General features: G+C 37.4%; 1 protein-coding gene across 2 annotated transcripts in view; it reads right to left on the reverse strand.

The window, feature by feature from the left end:
- Nucleotides 1-1,003: 1,003 nt before the first annotated feature.
- Nucleotides 1,004-14,397, reverse strand: part of Clic2 (chloride intracellular channel 2) — a 61,640-nt gene continuing 48,246 nt past the window's right edge. For both annotated transcript variants that reach the window (XM_077793821.1, XM_026415056.2), the window contains 3 exons: nucleotides 4,150-4,256; nucleotides 3,352-3,533; nucleotides 1,004-2,316 (listed from right to left, as the gene is read on the reverse strand). In XM_077793821.1, the coding sequence (XP_077649947.1) occupies nucleotides 2,155-2,316; nucleotides 3,352-3,533; nucleotides 4,150-4,256 (451 nt within the window). In that variant the 3' untranslated portion in view covers nucleotides 1,004-2,154. The remainder of the gene's footprint in view (nucleotides 2,317-3,351; nucleotides 3,534-4,149; nucleotides 4,257-14,397) is intronic.

Consider the following 14,397-nt stretch of genomic DNA (forward strand, 5'->3'; position numbering starts at 1 on the left):
AATTATAACTCTACTGTTAACTAAATGAGTGAAATTAGGATGTATATGTGAATTCTTTAAAGTCTAGTTTTTTCACTAGCAAAAATAAAAATAATGACTGAACCACTCTGGGTCTGTGTTTTCTTATATCTAAACTTGGAATAATTTTTGAAACTATGTTTGTAATAAAAACAGTTATCCTGGATTTAGAAAAATACAAATTAATGTGTGCTTGTCATTTTGAAGTCATACTAGAGTATTTTCTAATAAGCTTGACTGAACTTATCAGACTATCATTAGAGAATGGAACTTTGCTTTCCCAGTGTTTTTGACTAAAAATCCAAAACAGATAAAATTACAGATGATTTAGAGACATATAAGGTTAGAAATGTAAATATGCAGAAAGAATATGTTCTTGTGATTTTATAACCCAATAGAGAATTTCTTCCTACTGGTTCTGTCCTTAGTAAATGACATTGTTTGAGAATTGTGATTTTACAAAGTTAATAGAGTTGTTGCAATAAAAACAAAATAATAATTAATAACACCATTCAACTAATAATTACTGAATTAAATTTTATTGATGTCATCTAAGAAGATAATAGGAAGTGAGGTCCATTTCCTCTGGTCCTGTCAGCCCCATTCAGCCTTCAAAAAAGATAATAATCCCTTTGTCTAAGAGGGTAATTCTGAGATATATTAGTACTTATGGAATTGAGTAACCACTTGTCACAAATATTTACCTTGTTATATGCTGGAGCTTAGTTGTGGCATACTTTAAATATGTGCTCATGGCTTTGATTAATAAATTTCAGGGTGTGGTACTGAGAGGCTTTGTTCTTTAGGATCATAGATCTTAAACTTTACTTTTAAAAATTATGTTAATGAAAATAGAAAGATGTGAACTGTTCAGAAAAGCTACAACCCCACATCCAGACGAGGTACAATCTGTCAGATCAGAAGTCTTTCAGCAAAGAGGTCATATGGCACACATTTATCTTGACTCTATTTTTCAAGGACAGCATTTTGGGTCATTTCTAACCCTATGCCTGGTGTTAACTCTTCACTCATTGTCTTATTTTTCTTGAAACCTATTAAAATACTACTTCATGTAAATTTTGTCTAAACTCTATTCTTTACTCAAAACCTAGAATATAACACTGTGTCCCCCTGTCCTTTCTTACCAGAGATCAAACCTGGGGTACTCTACCACTGAGCTACATCCCCAGCCCTTTTCATTTTTTATTTAGAGACATGTCTTGCTAAATTGTTGAGACTGCCCTCAAACTTGTTATCATCCTGCCTCAGCTTCCCAAGTCTCTAGGGTTTCACATGTGTATCATTGTTCCCAACCTGTGGTTTCCTTTTTGGGAGATATACTTTTGCTTGTGTTACTCCTTTAAAGGAGAAAGAGTTAAGTTCAGCTTTTGTTTCCAGACTTGAGAGTACTTTAATATGTGATATATAGAACATGAATCTAAATAACAATACATTTAAAATTCTATAGAAAATTTTGTGATCATCCTTTAAGGACTGAGTATTTTGTCTTTTCACAAATAGCAACAAGACTTTTTGGTCATCCAACTCTTTTAGTTTCCTTATTTCTATGACTAAAAGATCCAGTTGACTTTGCAGATTTGCTATTTATTTGCTTCTGATCTTGTTTTTTAAAATTATGTTTTATCAAATAAATACTTGCTCATTTAACAATAATATAAACAGTCTGATCTCTGAGGTGGTCATATTTTTAGGTTTTGAATCTGTTCTAAGACCAATTGGTCTTGGTCTTTTTAGTAATTTAAAAAAATAATTCTTTTAAAATTTGCTTCTTTGATACGTTAACTCTCTGATTTCATTATCCATGTCAGAAATAAACTTATGTGCACAATAAACTAATAAAAATGTAAAATTATCTTGATACTTTCCATGTCATTCAATATTGCAGTGGTTTATCATGGGAATAAATAAAAATGAACTGAAAATGTGAAGATCTGTAAGATATAGAATGAACAGATTTTTTATGGTTACTCATATACAGAAAATACAGTTATTTTTCATAAGTTGGCTGGATAGAGCAAATATTGTTTTTCATATTCTTATTTCAAAAAATTTTCCTAATAAAGCAGAAAGTGAAATGTAATAACAAATATAGCTTTTTCTCCTGAAAGAACTATTCTAACTCTTCTGTTTAGCCACACTTGCATAGGTGTTTTCAATTTCTTTGTCTTCAGGGCATGTGTGGGTAAATTCTTCACGTGCATAGGCATTGTGGAGATAGCGCCAGACTCCTGAGAATTCTGCTGGAATGTCAAAGTCACGGTATTTCTTGGCAGCAACCTACAATTTTAGAAAAAAAGTGGAAAAAGAAGATAATAGTAAAAGGCATCAGTAATATGACTATTATGTAGAAAGATATTTCAAAAATCAAGTATTATAAACTTAAAGAATCATGAATTTACTATTTTAACATTTTATCTATAAATGTAGGCAACACTGAATGATCGGATCATGTTTATTTTGAGGCTATATTTAATTATGAATACATTTACAAGAAGGGAACACAGAAAAGGAGAGCATTTTACCCTCACTGGACTGAGAGTTTAGTAGGGTCCTTATTATGTCATTTTCATGAACTCTCTTTGTCAGGAATAGAACACAGTAAATTCTGTGAAATTTCTGTTCAATAAATATTTAATAAATTAATAATTAAATCATCATATTATAATATTTTTTTTACATGAAAGTGATTAACTTTTATTGATTAACTTTTTTTGAATTACAGCTTTAATTATACCTAGTAGTTTGGTTCATCCCAATTGTTGATTAACTTTGCATCCTGCAATAATCACTTATTTGTCGGGTTTTTTTTTACTTCTTACATACATGACAATAGTGGAATGAATTACATTCATAATTAACCACTCACAGCATGATTTTTCGTAACTCTGTTTATAAAGTATGTTCACACCAAATTATGCCATTATATATGAGCTCTCTTTTTTATTACAATTCTTAATACACATTTATACCACAAATTTATCAAATCTCTGTTTGTGTATAAGGTATGTTGACACCAAATTCACATCTTCATATACAAATACATGAATTTTGTATAATGATGACCATCTTCTTCCACTTGGTATTATCTAGAGCACCATTCCAAGCATTTTTATACTTTAATTTATTGAATTTTCTCTTGATCATTCTGTGAAAAGAATGGTATTATTATTCTTATTCTGTAGACAAGATAGTGAAAAATACTTTTGATTTAGGAAGAAAGAAGAACTTTTATCTGAAGAGAGAAAGGATGCTTCATGCTGGCAACTTACAAACCCCTCCCATAGTATAGCAACCTGTTGTATAAAGACTTACTTTAATAATGTTCAGTTTGGGTAACAAGCTGCAGTCAGCCAGTGTTAGCTGATCCCCATCCAAGAACAATCTTCTGGAAACTCTGAGTTCCTCAGCATTGTCTGGATCAAATTCATCCATAAGTGGGGTGTTTAAGTAGTCATCCAGACGCTTAAACTCTCTGAGCAGAGATTTTTCAAAATCTGAGGCAATTAAGTCATTACGTTATTTATAAATATATTATCCTCATATATACATTCTAAATATGCTTTTCACAATTTTGACATTTCTGTTTATATACATAGCTTATACTGGCTCTTGACATCTACTTAATTATACAGAATGCTCAACTGTTCACTGGTGAGACATAGATCAAATGGTGAGTAGCAATAGATTGGATTTTCTTTGTGGAAGAGAAGTGGTAGGAGAGTCAAACAAAGAAAAGCAATATATGTTATCCAACAGATGAATCAGGAAGTGGAAGAAAGAGATATAGTTTTCCTGACTCAGAGGATAGTAAATTTATTAAAAAATGCTTGTGGGAAATGGTAGATGCTACAGTTTATGGATTCTTAAAGATGTAGCTAGTTCATATTTGACATATAAATGATTTAATTGAGATCTTTTGGTAATTGCGATATTAAATCTCAGATTTTAAATCTAATACAACAATGCAAGGGAATATCAGAGGAGAGAATAAAACTGAGCGGAAGAATAAACTGTTACCCAATATATATACTATATATTCAGGAAAATCCTATTTTAGCTGAGTGAGAAGTGAGAAGGAGAAAAATAGAGACTTCAAGAAAGAAATCTTACTCTTATTTGCCTCCTTTTGTGTATTCTTAATGTATGCAGAGAACTTGGCAAAGAGATTGCAGCCCACATCAAAGGATTCCTTGTACTTGGGACTCAGGTGAGGATACCTTAAAAAGAAACACAAGTGAATTATAATTCACTTTATGTTCATTAAAGTTTATTAGGAAATTGGTGACTATAATTTTATTTACCTGTAGCAACAATGTTAAAAATGGTCTTAATTTCCCATACATGTTCCTAAAAGCTCATTTGTTACAAGATATAGAAAAGAAACAACATGTTTCCAAAGATAAGTAGTAGAAAATATAGTGTCTCTGGTTTAATCCCTGGTACCAAAAAAAAAAAAAAATGTAACTATGTGAGGTGGTGGATATGTTAAATTTTACAGTAGTAATCACTTCATTATGTATATGAAAACATGTTGTCTGAGCCCAGTTGTGCACACCTGTAATCCAAGGCACTTGAGAAGCTGAGGTAGAAGGATTATGAGTTCAAAGCCAGCCTCAGCAAGTTAGTGAGCTGCTAAGCAACTCATTGAGACCCTGTCTCTAAATAAAATACAAAATAGGGCTTGGGGATGTGGCTCAATGGTTGAGTGCCCCTGAGTTCAATCCCCGGTACCCCGCTCCCCTAAAAACACAAAAACCAAAAAACATCATGTTGCACAACTTAAATGTACACAATAAAAAATAAAGTTTAAAAAAATCAACTCCTGTTTTTTTAAAAAAAGTAAAAACTCTTATTGGCAACTAGAAATGGTCAGGATGAAACTTAGGTATCTTCCTTGATTATCTATTTCCCTTCAAGATTATATTTAACCTATCAGCAACTGCAGTCAGCTCACCTTTCAAAATTTACCCAGAATCTGTTCACTTCTCATCAACTCCATTGTCCCTGTCTAGTAACCCTGTGTTACTGTAATAGCTACATGACCATTCTTATCCTATTCCCATGCTTGTCTGCCATACCTCTGGAATATCCTCCAACTGTAGCCAGAGCAATCATGTTAAAATAAAATGTAAACCATATCATGTCTCTTCTATATTCATTACTCTGCAGTAACCTCATCTCACTCAGATTCACAGCCCAGTTCCTTACAGTGATTGGATTCCATTGTACTTATCTGTTCTTATCTCTATCACTCACACACCTGTGACACTGACCTTCTTCAAATAGGCCTTACAAACTCCTACTCCAGGACCTTTTCTGTTGTTTGCCTTGCTCCTATTCTTCTGTTGGGTCATTTTATCTGATATCTCCTTCTAATTGAAGGCTTTCTATGGACATTCCTTGTAATGCTGAAATCCTTCTTCTGTTCCTAACACCCACTACTTCCTTCCTTTGCTTTATTTTTGTCTTTGGTATTTATCATCATCTAAAACAGTTTACATATTGGAGATAGAAGATGACAGATTAGAAGAAGGATAAACTTCCTTGCAGTTCCTTAGCACCCAATTTGCAAAGCAGTAAAACTGCTTCTCAGCAAGGTGTGTACTAAGGGAACTCACTGAAACTTAATACTGAACTGTAAAAGAAAACAGACACAGAAAGTCAGAAACTTGAACATAATATAAGAAATAACATGTTAGAGATGTGCCAGCTTGGCTACCAGTAGCAGCAGTGGTGGCAGCTCAGAGGAAAAGATCTCTAACATATTTTTGGAAATGAAAGAAACAATAGATGAAATTAAAAATCAATTTAAAAGCATCACTAACAGATTATATTCTTTAGAAAACAGAACTTCAGTCCTTGAAGACAACATATATAAACTTGAGTATATAATATGCAACAAAGGAAAAAGATACAATATGATCAGAATATAAAAGAACTCTCGGACAACATCAAGAAACCATACCTAAGACTCACTGGGAAAAAAGAGAATATAGAGATACAGGTCAAAGTCATTAAGAATATTTACAATGAGATGTTATCAGAAAAAAATCCGCATAATAGAAATGAGATAGACATCCACATATAAGATGAATACAAAACCAAAATAGGCCAGATCAGGAAATAAATCTTTCCAAAACACACCATAATCAAAATGCCTAATATATTAGTCAGGGTTCTCTAGAGGAACAGAATCGACAGGAAGTACAATTACAAAAAGGGGACTTATTAGGTTGGCTCAAGCGACCAGAAGCTGGATAGTCTACCATGGCCATCTGCAGGCTGGAGAGCTGGAGGAACCAGTCGCTAGCTGCACAGTCCACGAGGCTGAAGCCTCAGAACAAGAGGGATTAATGGGGCTACCCTAGTCCAAGAACAAAGGCTTCTGGGGAATCACTGGCAGAGTCTGCTTTGGAAGAGTAAAGGAACGAGTGTCTGATATCTTCAGAGGGTCTCAGCAGCAATCAAGCTTGCATTTGCTGCTGTGTCCTTATTCTTCCAACCTTTATTCCATCCAAGCCATCATCCTATTGGATGGTTCTGCCCATTCTTAGGGAGAGTCTCCATTTCAGTTGGCTATCCCACATGCCAGTCATTCCTCCACACACCCTCATCAATACACCATAAGCCTCTTAATCCTTGGCATCTCTTAATCCAATCAAGTTGACAATTTAGATTGACCATTATACCTAACATAGAATATCAAAAGCTGTAAGAGAGAAACACCAGGTTACATTTAGAGGCAAATCAATAAGGCTCACTTCTGATTTCTCAACTTAGACTCTAAAATTAAAGAGGACCTGGAATGAGGTATTACAAGTTCTAAAAATATTGCCAGGGGGCTGTGGTTGTGGCTCAGTGGTAGTGCACTTGACTGGCATGTGTGAGGCACTGGGTTTGATTCTCAGCGCTGCATATAAATAAATAAAATAAAGATCTATCAACAACTAACAAATATTTAAAAAAAATTGTCAGGCAAGCTTACTATATCTAGCAAAGCTATCTTTCAAATTGATGTAAAAATAAAAACTTTGCAGGATAAGGATAAACTAAAATAATTCACTAAGAAGAATTCACCACTAATCCAGAAATACAAAGAATATTTAAAGGCAAACAGAAGAATTCAGAAACAAAAGCTCTCAAATAGATGAAGCTCACTAGAAGAAAAAATAACTAAATAAAAATCAAGATAGAATTAAATAAGCAAAGAAACTAAAATGACAAGAAATAAACACCTATCCATAACAACACTGAATGTAAGTGGTCTTTGTTCTCCAATTAAAAGACACAAATTAGCACAAAGAATCAAAAAACAAGATCCAACTCTATGCTGTTTGCAAGACTCATAGGCAAAGACACTCACAGTCTGAAGGTAGAAGGATGGAAAGAATATTCCAATTCAAAAAGAGTTAAAAAACAAGCAGGAGGGCTGGGGATGTGGCTCAAGCGGTAGCGCGCTCGCCTGGCGTGCGTGCGGCCCGGGTTCAATCCTCAGCACCACATACCAACAAAGATGTTGTGTCTGCCGAGAACTAAAAAATAAATAAAAATTCTCTCTCTCTCTCTCTCTCTCTCTCTCTCTCTCTCTCTCCTCTCTCACTCTCTCTTAAAAAAAAAAACAAGCAGGAATAGTTATTCTCATATCTGTCAAATTAAATTTCAAGCAAAAATGAATCAGGAAAGACAGATAAATCCTGATAAAGTGAACAATCCAAGAAGAAGATATGATCATAGTAAATATATATGGCCCAAATGTCAGAGCACCCAATTACATAAAAAGCTCCTTAACATTAAATCTCAGTTAGATCCAATACAATATTACTGGGTGATTTCAACCCACTCTTATTACCAAAGACATGTCATCAAAGCATTAAATCAATAAAGATATTTCTGACCTAAATACTATAAATAAAATAGACCTAAAAACATCTACAGAATATTTTGCCCACAAACAGCAGAATTTACCTTGTCACCTCATGGAATCTTTTTCAAAATAGAGCATAATCTATATAATTCTGTGTATTCTATCAGATCATAATGGAATGAAGCTAAAAATGAACAGCAAGAAATATAATAGAAACCACAAACACATGGAGATCGAGCAATAATCTTTTAAATGAAGAATGGATCAAAGAAGAAATGGGAAAAGAAATTCTTGGAAGCTGGGCGAGGTGCAGCACACCTGTAATCCCAGTGGCTTGGGAGACTGAGGTAGAGGATTGCCAGTTCAAAGCCAGCCTCAGCAATAGTGAGGTGCTAAGCAACTCAGTGAGACCCTGTCTCTAAATAAAATACAAAATGGGATTGGGGATGTGGCTCAGTGGTTGAATGCCCCCTGAGTTCAATCCCTGGTACAAAAAAAAAAAAAAAAAAAGAAAAAAGAAAGAAAGAAAGAAATTAATTCTTGGAAAAAACTGAGAACAGATCTACAATATATCAGTATGAAAGCAGTTCTAAGAGGAAATTTTATAATACTGAGTGTCTACATTACAAAGAAAGAAAGCCTGGCGTAGTGGTACATGCCTATAATCCCAGCAGTTTGGGAGGCTGAGACAGAAGGATTATGAGTTCAAAGCCAGCCTCAGCAACTGCAAGGAGCTAAGCAACTCAGTGAGACCCTGTCTCTAAATAAAATACAAAATAGGGCTGGGGATGGGACTCAGTGGTCAAGTGCCCCTGAGTTCAATCCCCAGTACCCTCCCCCACCAAAAAAAAAAATAGAGTTGGGTGTGATGGCACACATTTGTAATACCAGCAACTCAGGAGGCTGAGGAAGGGGAATCACAAGTTCAAAGCCAGGCTCAGTGAGTTTGCAAGGTTTTAAGCAACTTAGAGAGACCCTGTCTCAAAATAAAAAAGAAGGGCTAGGGGGGCTGGGGTTGTGGCTCAGTGGTAGAGTGCTTTTACCTAGTATGTGTGAGGCACTTGGTTCAGCACCATATATAAATAAATGAATAAAATAAAGGTCCATCAACATCTAATTTTTTTTTTAAAGAAGGGGGCTGGGGATGTGGCTTAAGTGGTAGCATGCTCACCTGGCATGCATGTTGCCCGGGTTCGATCCTCAGCACCACATACAAACAAAGATGTTGTGTCTGCCTGCCAATAACTAAAAATAAATATTAAAAAATTCTCTCTCTCTCTCTCTCTCTCTCTCTCTCTCTCTCTCTCTCTCCCCCCTCTCTCTCTCTCAAAAAAAAAAAAAAGGCTGGGATGTGGCTCAGTGGTTCAATCTCCAGTACTCCCTCCAAAAATAGATTCCAAATAAATATATTCTGCCTCAAGGCCTTATAAAAGTAATAACTAATCCAAAAATCAGTAGAAGACAGGAAATAATTAAGATCAGAATTGAAATTAATGACATTGAAAATAAAAAAATACCCAGGATCAATGCAACAAAGAGTTAGTTCTTTGAAAAGACAAATAAGATTGATAAACCCTTAGCCAAACTAACCAAAGGAAAGAGAGAGAAGACCCAAATTAACAAAATTAGAGATGAAAAAGGAGGTAATACCACAGACTCTTATGAAATTCAAGGGATCATAAAGTATTTTGAAAATTTATATTCCAATAAACTTAAAAATCTAGAAGACTTGACAAATTTCCAGACACATATGACCTGCCCAAATTAAACTAGGAAGTTATAGGAAACCTAAACAGATCAATTTCAAGTAATGAAATTGAAACAGCAAGTAAAAGCCTACAAACAAAGAAAGCCCAGGACCAGATAGATTCTCAGTTAAGTTCTTCCAGACCTATAAAAAAGAACTACCACCAGTCTTAAATTATTCTATGAAACTGAAAGGGGGAACACTCCCAAATACATTCTATGAAGTCAGTATAACCTTGATAACAAAATAGATAGATATATCAAGGAAAGAAAGCTACAGAACAATATCTCTGATGAACACAGATGCAAAAACCTTTAATAAAATATTAGCAAACTACATTAAAAACACATCAAGAAAATAGTACACCATGACAAAGAGGGCTTCATCCCAGGGATGCAAGATTGGTTTGACATGTGCAAACCAATAAATGTTATTCACCACATATAGTTAAGGACAAGAAACATATGATCATCTCACCCATTCATTATAAAAATGCTGAAGGACCCAGGGACAGAAAGAACTTACTTCAATATTATAAAGGCTATGCATGACAAACCCAAAGCCAACATCATACTGAATGGAGAAAAACTGAAATCATTTCCTCTAAAATCAGGAACAAGGGGGATCCAACATGGCGGCCAGCGAGGAAGCAGCAATTTCAATGTCTCCACTTTAACGGGATCAGAAAGACCCATTGGAACAGCTGCAACCTACCTGCGGAGGAACTTCTAGCAAAATTCCCTTAAGAGGAGAGCTGCCGAGAACTGGTAGGTGTATTGGAAGTGACAGTTTGTCCCAGAGAAGTGGATCTTGGCCGGCCACGCGGGCACAGAGGTCTAGCCCCGCAGCCATCAGCCGCTCCTGCAGGCGGCTCTCCCGGGAGGCCCAGCTCTTGATCTGCGAGCGGCTGCCCCACCCGCCTGGCTCTTAACCACGCGGCTGCAGCTACCCGGCTCTACAGGCGGCCCCACGGCGGGTGCAGGAGTCTAGTCCTGCAGCCAGCAGCCACTTCTGTAAGCGGCCGGCACCCGGAGCGGCGCGGCCCGCCCCACCCAAACCAGCAGACGGCCTCCGCCATTCGGGCTCTCACGGGAGGCCCGGTTTTTGCTCTGCGAACGACCACCACACCCGCCCTGCGAGTGGCCGCCTCACCCGCCCGGCTCTTAACCACGCGGTGCAGAGGTCCAATCCCGCGGCCACCAGCAGCTTCTACAAGCGGTGGCCGCCCGGAGTGGAGTGGCTGCCCGAACCGGCAGAAGCCCCCGCCATCCCGGCTCTCCCGGGAGGCCCTGCTCTCGCTCTGCAAACAGCCATACCGCCCGCCCGGATCTTAGCCACGCAGCCGCAGCTGCCCCGCTCTTCAGGTGGCCACCGGCAGCCCGACTCAGCTAGAAGGGTCCCCGCATGGCCCAGCACATGGCCATGCCCTCCGGGCTCTGCTAACAGCCCCGCCCACCTGGCGAACGGCTCCCTCCCTGAGACCATTTGAAGGGAATATAACAAAGCCTTTATGAAATAGCGAACTGAGAACTAAAACCAAAGATCGTGTCAGACTAGAGACAAACCAGTTACACCCCTCCCTTCGGACACTCCGGCAAGGAGCCAGGGGCCCGCCATAGTAGAGAGGGGAAGTCACCAAAGCTCGGCCAAAGAGATTCCTTCCCAGCGGAATCTACTTTAGCAGGTGTGTGACTTGCACCCACATCAGATACAAACAAACTTCAAAATCTCTCCATGGGTGTGACCGTAAGGGCCAAAGGACTCTCGACCCCCAACTCCCCCTACTGCCAGAGACAGGCAGACCTGTGACCCACCAGCGGAACAGGCCTAGAGGCCTGCCAGCATGGTAGACACGTCACACCAATTGGAGTAGGGGCAGAGCAGAGCAGCTGCCCGCATCCAGATCAGGCCCAACGACCCAAGGGCGTGGTAGTCACGTTACCACAATTGGAGTGGGAGCAGAGCAGAGCTGTCACCCGCGCCCGCAGGGTGGGCCGACCTGCGACTGACCGGCAGAGCAGGCCTAGCGGCCCGCCAGCACAGTAAACAGATCACCCCAATTAGAGGAGGAGCACAGCCACTACCCGCCCTGCAAGGAGATATTTCAACTGTACACGAGCAATATAAATAATTAGGGGGAAAATTTCAAAAACACAACAGTTTCACCAAGCAGAAAGAAACACGAGCAGTATGAAAAGACAAGGAAAGAAAGGACCACAAGCAATGCAGGTCAACTCAACTTTAGAAGAGGTAATAGCTGCAACAGATGGTATGTCAGATAAAGAGTTCAGGATATACATGCTTCAGATGATCTGGAGTCTCAAGGAAGACATGAAACAGCAAAATCAGACAATGAAAGATCACATTGACAAGGAACTACATAAACAAATACAGGAAGCAAAAGATCAATTACACAGGGAGATAGAGGTAATAAAAAACAAACAAATAGAAATCCTAGAAATGCAGGAAGCAATAAACCAACTTAAAAACTCAATTGAGAATACTACCAGCAGAGTAGATCACTTAGAAGATAGAACATCAGACAATGAAGACAAAGTATTTCAACTTGAAAAGAACATAGACAGCTCAGCTAGACTGCTAAGAAACCATGAGCAGAACATCCAAGAATTATGGGATAACATAAAAAGACCAAACTTAAGAGTCATTGGGATACAGGAAGGCATAGAGCTACAAACCAAAGGAATAAACAATCTATTCAATGAAATAATACGAGAAAACTTCCCAGACTTGAAGAATGAGACAGAATTCCAAATCCTAGAAGCCTACAGGACACCGAATGTGCAAAATCACAAGAGATCCACACCTAAGACACATTATAATGAAGATGCCCAACATACAGAATAAGGAGAGAATTTTAAAAGCTATAAGAGAAAGGAAGCAGATTACATTTAGGGGTAAACCAATCAGGATAACAGCTGATCTTTCAACACAGACTCTGAAAGCTAGAAGATCCTGGAATAACATATTTCAAACACTGAAAGAAAATGGGTTCCAAGCAAGAATCGTGTATCCGACGAAATTAAGCTTCAGGATGGAAGATGAATTTAAAACCTTCCACGATAAACAAAAGTTAAAAGAATTTGCAGCTAGAAAACCATCTCTTCAAAAAATCCTTGGCAAAACATTACAGGAAGAGGAAATGGAAAACAACAATGAAAAGCAACAGTGGGAGGTAGGACAGTAAATGGGGAAAAGTAATCAAAGAGGAAAACAAATCAGGTTTAGTAACACTAATAAACAAATATGGCTGGAAGAACAAACCATATCTCAATAATAACCCTAAATGTCAATGGCTTAAACTCACCAATTAAGAGACACAGGCTTGTTGAATGGATCAGAAAACAAGACCCAACAATATGCTGCCTACAGGAGACTCATTTGATAGGAAAAGATATACATAGACTGAAGGTGAAAGGTTGGGAAAAATCATATCACTCATATGGACTGCGGAAACAAGCAAGAGTGTCCATACTCATATCAAATAAAGTAGATTTCAAGCCAAAGTTAATCAAAAGGGATAAAGAGGGACACTACATACTGCTCAAGGGAACCATACACCAACAAGACATAACAAACATAAATATATATGCCCCAAACAACGGTGCAGCTATGTTCATCAAGCAAACCCTTCTCAAGTTCAAGAGTCTAATAGACCACCATACAATAATCATGGGAGACTTCAACACACCTCTCTCACCACTGGACAGATCTTCCAAACAAAAGTTAAATAAGGAAACTATAGAACTCAATAACACAATTAACAACCTAGACTTAATTGACATATATAGAATATACCACCCAACATCAAGCAGTTACACTTTTTTCTCAGCAGCACATGGATCCTTCTCAAAGATAGATCATATATTATGTCACAGGGCAACTCTTAGACAATATAAAGGAGTAGAGATAATACCATGCATCTTATCTGATCATAATGGAATGAAACTGAAATTCAACGATAAAAGAAGGAAGGAAAAATCATGCACCACTTGGAGAATGAACAATAGGTTACTGAATGATCAATGGGTTTTTGAAGACATCAAGGGGGAAATTAAAAACTTCTTAGAGTTAAATGAAAACTCAGACACAACATATCGGAATCTATGGGACACATTGAAAGCAGTTCTAAGAGGAAAATTCATTGCTTGGAGTTCATTCCTTAAAAAAAGGAAAATCCAACAAATAAATGATCTCATACTTCATCTCAAAATCCTAGAAAAAGAAGAGCAAAACTACAGCAAAAGAAGTAGAAGGCAAGAAATAATTAAAATCAGAGCTGAAATTAATGAAATCGAAACAAAAGAAACAATTGAAAAAATTGATAAAACTAAAAGTTGGTTCTTTGAAAAAATAAATAAAATCGACAGACCCTTAGCCATGCTAACGAAGAGAAGAAGAGAGAGAACTCAAATTACTAGCATAAGGGATGAAAAAGGCAATATCATAACAGACACTTCAGAAATACAGAAGATAATCAGAAATTATTTTGAATCCTTATACTCCAACAAAATAGAAGATAGTGAAGGCATCGATAAATTTTTTAAGTCATACGATCTGCCCAGATTGAGTCAGGAGGATATAGACAACCTAAACAGACCAATATCAATTGAGGAAATAGAAGAAACCATCAAAAGACTACCAACTAAGAAAAGCCCAGGACCGGATGGGTATACAGCAGAGTTTTACAAAACCTTTAAAGAGGAACTAATACCAATACTTTTCAAGC

This window comes from Urocitellus parryii, chromosome X (assembly GCF_045843805.1).
Source record: "Urocitellus parryii isolate mUroPar1 chromosome X, mUroPar1.hap1, whole genome shotgun sequence".
Taxonomy (NCBI): Eukaryota; Metazoa; Chordata; class Mammalia; order Rodentia; family Sciuridae; genus Urocitellus; species Urocitellus parryii.